The 11,232-nt window shown below is 40.7% G+C and overlaps 1 protein-coding gene across 1 annotated transcript; it reads right to left on the reverse strand.

Annotated features, from left to right (window-relative positions):
* Positions 1-5,826: 5,826 nt before the first annotated feature.
* LOC144218023 (uncharacterized) lies at positions 5,827-6,565 on the reverse strand. Its single transcript, XM_077747819.1, has 2 exons — positions 6,388-6,565; positions 5,827-6,200 (listed from the first exon to the last, which is right to left on the reverse strand). Exons 1-2 carry the CDS (start codon positions 6,511-6,513, stop codon positions 5,973-5,975), a joined length of 354 nt encoding a protein of 117 aa, XP_077603945.1. The 5' UTR covers positions 6,514-6,565; the 3' UTR covers positions 5,827-5,972.
* Positions 6,566-11,232: the final 4,667 nt, after the last annotated feature.

Consider the following 11,232-nt stretch of genomic DNA (forward strand, 5'->3'; position numbering starts at 1 on the left):
ATAACAGTTTTTAATTCATCACAGCTATTTTTAAGCTCTGTAGTCTCTGTAGCAATAGTTTCTCTGATGTCTTCCATACTTTTTTCAAGCCCAGCAATTAATTTTTTGACTATTGTTTTGANTCTTCTGTTTCATCATTTTGGTTAGCTTTCTATCTCTTGTTAAGTTTAAAAGGTTGTTATGCTCTCTGCCCCGGTGGATACTGCCATATTAAAGAGGGCTCTTTGACTGTCTAGGGCCTATCCGTTCAGGAAGTGTTCTTTGAATGGTGTCTCTTGGTTTCTCTTGTTGTTGAGACTGCTTATTTTATTTCCCTACTCCTAGTGGTATTTGGGACTCTCTCCACCCTGTGTACTTTGGCTTGTTTCTTGAGGTAGCCCTGGAAAAGAAAACAGACAGACAACCACACAGAGAACAAATGTACACAAATGCACTGACAAAACCAAGAAACATGCAAACCAAAAGGGAAAAAGAAAAAAAGGAAGGGACAAAAAATAAAGCAAAACAGAAAAGAAAAAGAGGAAGAAGATAAATAATAAAAACAAAAATTAATAAGAAATTAAAAAAAGAATTAAAGAAGAAAGAAAAAACCCAAAAGACAAAGGACAGTCTAAAGGCATAAAACCAGAACTCCCAGCTACAAATAAAGGGCCAGGTGTATGCAGTGCTGATGGAAGAGCAGATACAAAGAGAGAAATGACAGGGTGGAGAGGAAGTGAAATAGGAAATGAAATGACCAGGCAGAGAGACTGAGACTTGCTTCAGAGGGAGAAATCATAGAATGTTTAGAGGCGAGGAGAAAGAAACGAAGATGTTACTCAGAGAAACTATATAGTGTGATTACTCCAGAGAAAGATAAAAAGGTAGCGGTGGAGATGTAGAGTGTACATCTAGAGAATGGATTACATTACTGTTTAAGCAAACCAGTGACCACAGTGCCCTGACCAGCAGAGTGGATGGTTACACATGAGAAAAGAGAGAATATATGTGAATAGAAAGAATTATCTAGAATTAATCATGGCAGTGCATCCATGCTGGTCTTGTCCTGGGCTCAGGTGAAAAAAAAAAACAGTAAAATAAAATGAAGGCAGCTCTCTGGCGGGGATCGGCATGGTTTGGTGTAGGCAGGTCTCCCCTCCACTGTGTCTGCTGGCTGCTCCCTGAGGCCCCGCCTTGGTGGTTGTGGGGAGAAAAATGGCATCTCCCCAGTCCCTTCTGGAACCAAGCGTTGCAAATCACCCCTTTGGGTCCGATCTCCCTGTGCTGCCGGCATAGCCAAGGTGGGCTGATTTCTCTGCCCCATGCCCAGCCTCCTTTCCAGGTCCCAGTCCATGTGCTTTATTGATACCGTCTGAAACACAGTCCCACAGGTCGCTGCTTTCCTGTTGCGGGGAGGAGGTGTGTGTGTGTGTGAAGTGGTGCAGCCTCAGATCCCCCAGGCTCAAGTGGCGGCACAACCTGGGATCCAATGCCTCCATGCTGCCGTGGGGGCGTCGGGCCCGGGGAAGGCAGCCTCAGGCCCATACTGTCAGCGAGGCCAGGGATGGTGCAAGGAGCACAGCAGAGCAGGTTTTCCTGGTGCCCTCTGGCACCAGGGGCACCTAGTTTAAAGTCAGCACCCCAGCTATATCTAAAAACACTCTCTTTCTAAGCCGAGGTTTTTCTCTTCTGCAGGGACAGTTCTATGAGCAGTTTCAGCTTCTCTTTCTTTTCCCCTCAACCCACTGCAGCTGCCCGCAAGCCGGGCTCCCTCCCCTCCCTCCGTGACTCTGGTCCGGCCCGATTTTATCTCCCCCAGTTCGCACTCACGCACTTATGAGGTTGCCTTCCCAGTGTACCCTGTCTCTTTCTCTTCCCAAACTCCTGTGGCTCAGTGTCCTATGACTTCAGGCCTTCTCTGTTTGAGGGATGCGTGCAATGGAAATGCATGGAGCTCCCTACTTCTCCGCCATCTTGCCTCTATCCCTACAAAATAAATTTAAAATGAATTACAGATCCAAATGTAAAACTATACATTTTAGAGGAGATGTTCAGCATGGAAGGCCAGGTGGAAAGCTCTTAGACCTCACACCAAAAGCATGATCCATGAAAAGAAAAAAGTGATACATTGGACCTCATCAAAATTAACTTGTGCTCGCTGAATAATGAAAGGCAGGCTACAGACTGGGAGAAAATGCAGATCACATAACTGATGAAAGACTTGTGTCTAAACTATGTAAAGAGCTCTTGGAATTCAACAGAATAAAAAAATCAGAAAAGGAGCTACAGGTATGGCTTACGATAAGCAGCTGCGATGGACCTGTATGACTCCTTTATTCCTAGGGCTGCCAGATTGTTNATAGTGAGAAATTAAACTGAGGAGCTCCTAAAAAAAAAAAAAAGAAGAAGAAGAAAAGAAAAGAATACAAGAACTGGAAAGGGAGATCAATGCCTTAAATGGGAACAGGCCAACAACAACAAGAACTCAAACATTAGAGAATATTCTCCAGGAGCTGGAAAAGCCAACTGTGCATTTGATTTCAGTGCTAATGGCCAAAGCCACGTAGCGCTAAGGCTAGCCTATCTAGACTAGGGATGCCTGTCAAGAAAACACAAACGATATTGTCGAAGAGAAACTGATGCGCTAAGACTTGACCATGAGAAAGCAGACATTCAACTCTTGCTGATGTGGGTAACAGACAAGGGTCTTAAGTACTTTTAGACAATGAGTTTCTCTTAACTTTTGTTTTCACTTTCCAAGCATTCAGAAGATTTTAACTTAAAAGAAGTAAACAGTACTGCTAAAAACTCCATTATGCCCATAGTTTCCATCAGGTATTCCCTTCAGAACTTTATATACTGGCCTGGGCTTCTGTAGAACCCAGCTTCAGTGTGAGGTTCAGCTGTTTTGAGAAGACTTACTGCTATTTTTCCCCTTATGTTGATTGAGATATTACAGTCATGAATTCTGTGGCTCAGAGTATGTTTGCACATATGATTTCAGAAACTTGTGTAAAATGGATGAAGCTGATAGAATGATTAATTTTCAGTGGGCTTTTCTGTCTGCTCAAGGAGAGCTAGTTGGCCAGAGCTTGGATGAGGGGAAATGGCAAGAACCTTTCTGGTTATTTCAGTTTGCAGTGATTGGCCAGAGATTCCTTTATCGTTAAGTCTGTTGTATGATGGTTATCTTCTTTCTGACTGGCCAAAGAATGTAGAATTCCATGATTATTGATGAGCTGCTGAACATGGCTGAAAAAATCCCCAGAAGCCTCAACACAGAATGGATGTAGAGCTTTCTCTAGTCTTATATGATTCGAAGTTTGAAAATATCAAGTGGGAAGGTCAGGGGTTCAGTGTCACTCACAAATAGCAATATAGGCTAGTACTGCTAAAACTCACATGTGGTACTGTATTCTGCAAGGACTGGACTCTGTTGCAGTACCCAAAAGGATATCTGCAGAACCAAAGCTGGATGGAGTGATAGAATGGAGAAATATTAGGCCCTCCGTCATAAAGCAGACCAGGGCCTTTGTAATCAGAGTGAAAATGCACACATAATAAGTCCTGAATAGATCGTCATACATGTCAAGGATGGGAATCCCAATCCAGCATTTTAGAATTTATGATGCATTGTGCACCCACATTTATTTCATGGGGAAAAAAACAAGAGACAAAAGGAATTGTAATAATACACTAGGGGAAGAAAATACTATCTTGGACAAGCCAACAAAGAGGCTCTGTGTGGATACAGAAATTAAAAGCAGCCTTTAACCATAGAGAACTTTTCAAGATCTAGGAGGCAACAACCAGCTAGTGGTAGGTGGATAGAAAGGAAATATAAACAAAATATTTACTGTAAGAAGTCCTAGAAACTCAGATGATCAGCTCTATGGAAGAAAAAAGGATGTAAAGTCCTAATAAGGATGTTCTTGTTGCTTAAATGAGAAAGAGTTCAAGCACTTTCTTATTGTTGTCCAAAAAGATTTAAGTAGAAGAAGCAAAGAGCAATTGTAAAATGGAGATACGTTTACGTAAACCTGGAAATGTGTGACTTGTGTTCGAATTCATTAAAGCTTGATCATGCAAGTATCAAAAAAAGGGGGGGATGGGCTCCAGACATGAATAGAAATTTCAATGAAGAAGATATGCAGATGCCAAAAAAACACATTAAAAGATGTTNTACAATGACTTGAAAGGATTTCAAGGGATTTGTGCTGAATGTAAAAGCCGATCACAAAAAGATATATATTGAATGATTTCATTTATGTAACATACTTGTAATGACAAAATTTTGGAGATGAGGAGCAAATTACTGACTTCCAGGGGGGAGGGAGAGAGGTGGCTGTAGGTATAAATGAAGAGCAAGAGGGATCCTTTGGATGGAATTGTTCTGTATCTTGACAGTAGTGATAGACACAGGTGATAAAACTGCACAAAATGAAACACACACACAAACTCTGCATGTATAACTGGTGAAATCTGAATAAAGTAAATAGATCATAGCAATCTTCCTTCCCTGATTTTGATGTCATAGTACAGACATGCAAGATGTTACTACTGGGGGGAACAAAGTTAAGGGTATAGGGGCATCTCTCTGTTTCTTACAACTGCATGTAAATTTACACTGATCTCAAAATTTAAAAACTGAACCTAAAGCAACTTTGGATTATCCTTTAAGTGCTACTAAATTTTCAACCAAACAATCATAACCTAAAAATGTAATCTTGATATACACAAGAACATTGATGGCTGTCATAGTAATGCTGAGTGAAAGAAACTGGATAAAAATGAGTATGGTTTACGTTTTGTAGCATTTTTATACGAATGGAATCTCTACAATTCACAAAGATAGGAAGCAGATCAGTAGTTGTCTGAGGATGGGGGTACAGCGAGGGAAGGAGGGAGAAATGACCTCCTGGGTAAGAGGGAAGAGGGAAGAGGGGAAGAGGAAACTCGGGGAGGGGGCGTGATGGATATGTTCACTCTTAATTTGTGAGGATGGTTTAACAGTGTGTGTGTATGACCAAACTCTTCAAGCTGTTACTTTAAGCATGTGCAATTATTATGTGTCAATTACACTTCAATAAAATCATTTATAGTGATAGTCTCTTCACGGGGAAAAAAACACTTTGGAAAGAATAAAGATAAATGACGATCTCCCCTCTAAATGCGTTGTTTCAGAATTCTCTGTAGACAGTGCTCCCCTGTATTGCCTGCACTGAAGGCAGACTACACCCACTGCTCTGCCCTTGGGAGTCCACTCATGCACCGTAAGATTGTTAAAGTGGGCTAATCAGTGTTGAGTTTGTGGCTTCCAATCACCATTCTTTTTGCCCTTTGTATGTTTTCAGTAACATTTGTTAGGGTTAGAGTTTTGGCCCTTCTGAGAACTTCTACTTGTTGACATTATTGGGTAAAATGTCACAAATACCTCCATGAGGTAGAAGGCCTGGGCATTATTTCTTGTTTTTTGTTTTTTTGTTTTGTTTTTTTGTTTTTTGTTTTTGTTTTTGTTTTTGTTTTTTGCAGGAATGGTACTGCCACCCACACACCTCACCCTGTATAGACCCTAGCAACCTATGCTTTGCCATCATTCCCCCACTCCTGCCCCCTAACCATCATGCTCTTTTTCATCTTGCCCATTAGGTCAAGTGTTGGGGGGAGAAACTTGTCTTCAGTGCTCAGTCCCGACCTGGTCTTTTTCCCCCATGATGTGGTTAATTGTGATGCTGCCAGTCTCACCCCCAACCCTGCATTCCTCCATGTTTCCTCCTTTTCCCACAACCGCCTCTTCCCTTCCCTCCCTGATCCTACCATGAAAAAACACACAGAAACACACACAAATTTCCACAGTGGGTTGATTTTATTTCAGGAACCATCAGTGTACCCATTTGTGTGAAATTCCCTGTCTACACAGTTGTTCATTTCTCGGCCACCAGACCTCTGGAGACTTAGCAGATATCACTGAAGTCTCTGGCCTTGCTCTGGAGTTACTCGCTGCTCAGGTCACTGCTTGATGTGGTGGGCTTCTCCACTTTCTCTTCATCTTGGTCTGGCTCACGTTGATTCAGTGTCTCATTAAGTTTGTGATAGTGACTGAATAATACTGTTGCTCCAGCTTTCTTAGGTCTTTTCACAGAGTTGGTGGTTTTGTTCAAGGCGTTTTTACTCGAGCTCCTTTTAAGGGGCCTTTTGACATTTAGGGTTTTCTTCGGGACCTGGAACAACAGTGGAGTGAGGTGAAAAGGGCATTAACTTAGGGGAAGAAGATGGGGTGTTGGTGGAAAAGGGGGTTTCATGAGAAGCTATCAGGGATGGGGAAGGAGTTTGTGCCAGGTGAGAAAGGGTAAGATTCTTGGGGGAGGGGAATCAATGAAGAAAGGAGCTTGGGCAGGGTCATCTTACCTTGCCACCATTTCTGGACTTGGGTTGCTGGGGAGTCTTCGTCGTCTTCTCTTTGGAACTTGAGGTTGGTTGGTCCATATCTGAAGATGTATCAGGCTGTGGTAGTTTTCTGGTTGCCTGACCCATATTGAAGCTTTCTAGTTGTCTACCCCAGGCCTCCTAACCATCCGACTGTGGATATCTCTTGCCAGGACAATGAGGGCCACACCCTTGAGTTTTGATTGGTCAGCAAGGCTCTCCGTCAGCCAATGGTGGCTGAGGTGCAGCTCAGATGTCACAAAGTACTACTTATGAAACTACTCTGTGTTGGAGAAGTTGCTAGGGAGGCCAAAATGTGGTTTCTACATTTCAAAGTACCATGCCTGACACCTATGGAAGGGAGGGGGAAGGATGAGGAGGAAAAATGGTTTGGTTAGAGAAAGGAGGCTTTTCTTTAACGTCTCCCAAAGAGTTTTCCTCAGCCGACCCGCCACTCCTCCTCATATCCCCATGGTCCATTTTGATGGTGCACATAGTGGACAAGGAACCTTTCCTTCAAGTTATTCTCCAAGGTCACCCCACTCAGTGGTTTAATTTGTTGTGTCCCACCCTTAGCTATTAGCTAGTGTTTGGTTACCTGAAATCCCTCCAAAAGCACTATGGCTCTGAATTTAAATAAATCATCTTACAAACTAACAGAAACACAGCTCCCGTGCTTAAGCTCCATATCTATAGCATTTGGCAGTAAAGGTTGCTGATTTTGATTAAATTATCGTCTGCCAGCTCAGCAACTTGCAGGCAGGGATTAGAATTAACTGTTCACTCATGATGGTTGCTTTTATCTTTTATTCTATGTTTGGACTCTGGCTATGTTATGCTCATTGAGTTTTCCAAGGTTCTTTATCTTCAATTTTGTTTTATTTATATCTTATCTTTATACTTTAGCGCTTGTTTTCTTTTGTTCTTCCTAGAGTTCAGCACTCATTCCTTTTACACCATTAGGTGTCTACTCTAATGTGTTTGCATTATGTCCTGGCATATGTTTATACTCTTGTGAAATACATGGCCTTGTTAAATATGTGTGTTTGAACGCATAGTATTGTGCTGTAGACCTTGTTGTTTCCTACCTTATATTCAACACTATGCTCTTAAGTGCAAATTAAATGGCCATACATATCTTTAGTTCATTGCTTCTAATGTTGTGTCATATTCCATTAGCGTGCATGCACCAAGTTTTTCTTGTCCATTATATCCTTCTTTGAGGAGCACCTATTTTGGCTCTCCACTGCCACAAACAATGCTGTGATGAACATCTTCAATCATGTCTTCTTATGGACTTCTGCTTATGATTCTCTGGAATATATACTCCAGGATAGAATTTCCAGGTCCCAGATACATATAATTCTTAGTCCATTTGGGTGGCTTAAACAACACACATTTATTTCTTCCAGTCCTGGATGCTGGAAGTTCAAGATGAAGATGCCATTATAGTCAGGTTCTTGATGAAGACCCTCTTCTTATATTCTTACATGGCCTTCCTTGGTTGATGAGAAAGAGAGAGCTATCTTCTGTCCCTTGTTGAAATAAGGGCATTAAATACGTTATGAGGTCCCATTCTCATGACCTTTTCTAACCCTGATAACTTCCAAGAGCCCCACCTCCAAATCCTATCACATTTGGGATTAGAGCTTCAACGTATGAATTTTAGAGGGACAAAAACATTCAATGTATAAGCAATAATTTTGCTAAATATTGCTAGATTGCTTTCCCAAATGCACCAATCTATGTTCCCCATAGAATTATATCACCTGTTTCTCTACACACTCACTAATAATTGGTGTGGAAGGGAACTTCTGATATGGCTCCCAGTGATCCCAGCCTTCTGATGTTCATATTCTTGTGTAATCCGTTCCCCTTGAGTGTAAGCTATATAGTGACATACTTCTAAAGACTAGAATCCATAGAATCCAGCAAAATAAATGGGATATTATCAACACGATGGGGTTTCCTCTTAGTAGAACTCTTTCTTTTTTATGCCAGTCTCCTTTGCCTTCTTCTTTTCTCATTCTGATGAAAGCATATCATGAGATAATCATTGAAAAGGCTCACATCTCAAGGAACATCTCCTGAGGAACTGAGCCCTCAGTGCAAATATCACAAGGACCTGAATTCTACCAACAACCACATTAGTGAACTGGGAAGCGGGTCCTTTCCAATTGAGACTTGACTTGACATAGCCTCATAAGAGACCCAGGACCAAAGGACCTAGTTCAGCTACACCCAGGTTGTTGACCCGTGGAAAGTCTGAGATAATAGATTTTGTTGTTTTAAGCCATTACATTTCAGGGCAACTTTTTTACATAGCAAATGATAAGTTATACTTCGTATCACCCAATTATTTTTAACTTCTAAAGCAATGTAATAAAAAAAACAACCTTCTTTGACTTCTGTGATTACTAGTGATGCAGCTATTCACATTTTCTATTAAAAAATTGGATTTTGGTTATTAATATTTCTCATTATTGGATTTCTTATCTTTTTTATGTTGATTTCATCAATACTTTGTAATTTTGGATTTTAATTCCTTGTTAGTGAACCTTGTTTTTGATATGCTTTGAACATAAATCCTTGACGCTTATCCAATTTTGTTATTTCTCCACATGGTTTTCCTGTACCATCTGATATGTGGTGATATCTTTATCATATACCTTTTATTTTTAGGGGTATTGTTTAATCAATCGTGACCTCTAGTACTAGGTTGAATGTAGGAGCAATATTAGATATTTATATCCTGAAGGTCATGTGCCTAATGTGTTACATTACTTTGGAGGTTGTTTCTCTTATTTTTGTTTCTGCTATGGAGACTTACTCATGTTAAAGAAGTTTCTAACTGTTCTCAGTTTTTGGAAAAAGCTTTTTAAAAAATGTGTCTGAGATGTTCATCATCACTTACCATCAGGGAAATGCAAATCAAGACCACAATGAGATATCACCTCATACCTGTCAGAATGAATACACTCAACAACACAAGAGACAACAGGTTTTGGTGAGGATGTGGAGAAAAAGGAACACTCATGCACTCTTAGTAAGAATGCAAACTTGTACAGCCATTGTGGAAAACTGTATGGAGGTTCCTCAAGAAGTCAGAACTGTAATTACCCTAAGATCCAGCAGTCACACTACTGGGTATTTACCCAAAGAATACAAAAACACTACTTCAAAGGAATGTATGCACGTTTTGTTTATAACAGCATTAGTTACAATAGCCAAATTAGGGAAGCAGCTCAAGTGTCCGTCAATTGACGAATGGATAAAGAAAATGTGTGTGTATATACATGTATATGTGTGTGTGTGTATGCACACACACCGACAATAGAATATTATTCAGCCATAAAGAATGAAACCTTGCCTTTTGCAATGACGTGGATGGAGCTACAGAGTAGAATGCTAAGTGAAATAAGTCAGAGAAAGACAAATACCATCTGATTTCACTCACATGGAATTTAAGAAACAAAACAAATGAGCAAAGGGGAGAGAGAAAGAGAGAAACCAAGAAATAGACTTTGTAAATATTTATTTTTGAGAAAGAAAGAGAAGGAAGGAGCAAGGGGGGGTGGAGGCGAGAAAGAGACAGAGGATCCAAAGAGGGCTCTGCATTCACAGCAGAAAGCCAGATGCTGAGCTTGACTCACGATCTGTGAGATCATGACCTGAGCTGAAGCTGGAAGCTTAACCGACTGAGCCACCCAGGTGCCCCCAAGAAATAGAGTCTTAACTAAAGAGAACAAACTGATGGTTACCGGAGGGGAGGTAGGTAAGGGATGGGTAAAATAGGTGATGGGGATTGAGGAGGGCACTTGTGATGAGCACCGGGTGTTGTATAGAAGTGTTTTTTTAAATGTTTCTTTATTTTGAGAGAGAGAAAGTGTGAGCAGGAGTGGGGGAGGAGAGAGAGAGCAAGAGGGAGAATCCCAAGCAGGCCCAACGCTTAGTGCGGAGCCCAATTCAGGGCTCCATTTCATGACTCTGAGATCATGACCCGAGCCAAAATCGAGTTGGGTGCTTAAATGAGCCACCCAGCCAGCACATGGAAGTGTTGAATCACTATATTGTACACTTGAAACTAATAAAACACTTAAAATAAAAAAACTGTCTTTATCAAGTGTTTTTGCAGTACATATTGATTGTCTAAATGAAATGTCCTTATTTTATTAGGGTGGAGAATAACATAGATATATTTTCCTATCTTAAATTAGTCTTACATTCCCAAGGCGCACCCTATTTGACTATGATAAATTCTTATTATCATCTTATTTTATAATTTTATATCTATGTTTAAAAGGAAATCACCCTTTACATTTCATTTCACGGTCTGCTCTTAGTTTTGAATTCAAAGTTCTAATCCTATAAAATGGTATAGTTTGGTAAGGTCTCATTTTCAGTTTTCTGACACAACTTCTTTGAGATAGAATTACCTGTTCCTTGGACATTTTGTAAAATTTATAAAGCCATCTAAATCTAGGGTTTTACTGTACATGTGGCAATAGGTGAGGGGAGTCCGATTATTATTTTTATTTCTTTCATAGTGATATTCATTTGAGTTTGTAAGAGGGGATAACTAATAATACCCATTTCTTCCCTTTCAGAATTTAGAACCTTGACACACACACCCCCCCACACACACACGTCAGAGAGAGATCTGGATAAAGGTGACTGCAAGTTGTGACTTTAGATCTCTAGCCAAATGGACTTGCTAAGAGCTCACCCTTGAATTCACCAGACCTCTTACCACATGGCAGATCAGACTTCATCTTTTAGCTGGTGATCCTGTGAAAAGAGTGGATAGAAAGGGGCTGAGCGCAGGAT

Source organism: Crocuta crocuta, unplaced genomic scaffold (assembly GCF_008692635.1).
Source record: "Crocuta crocuta isolate KB4526 unplaced genomic scaffold, BGI_CrCroc_1.0 scaffold385, whole genome shotgun sequence".
Taxonomy (NCBI): Eukaryota; Metazoa; Chordata; class Mammalia; order Carnivora; family Hyaenidae; genus Crocuta; species Crocuta crocuta.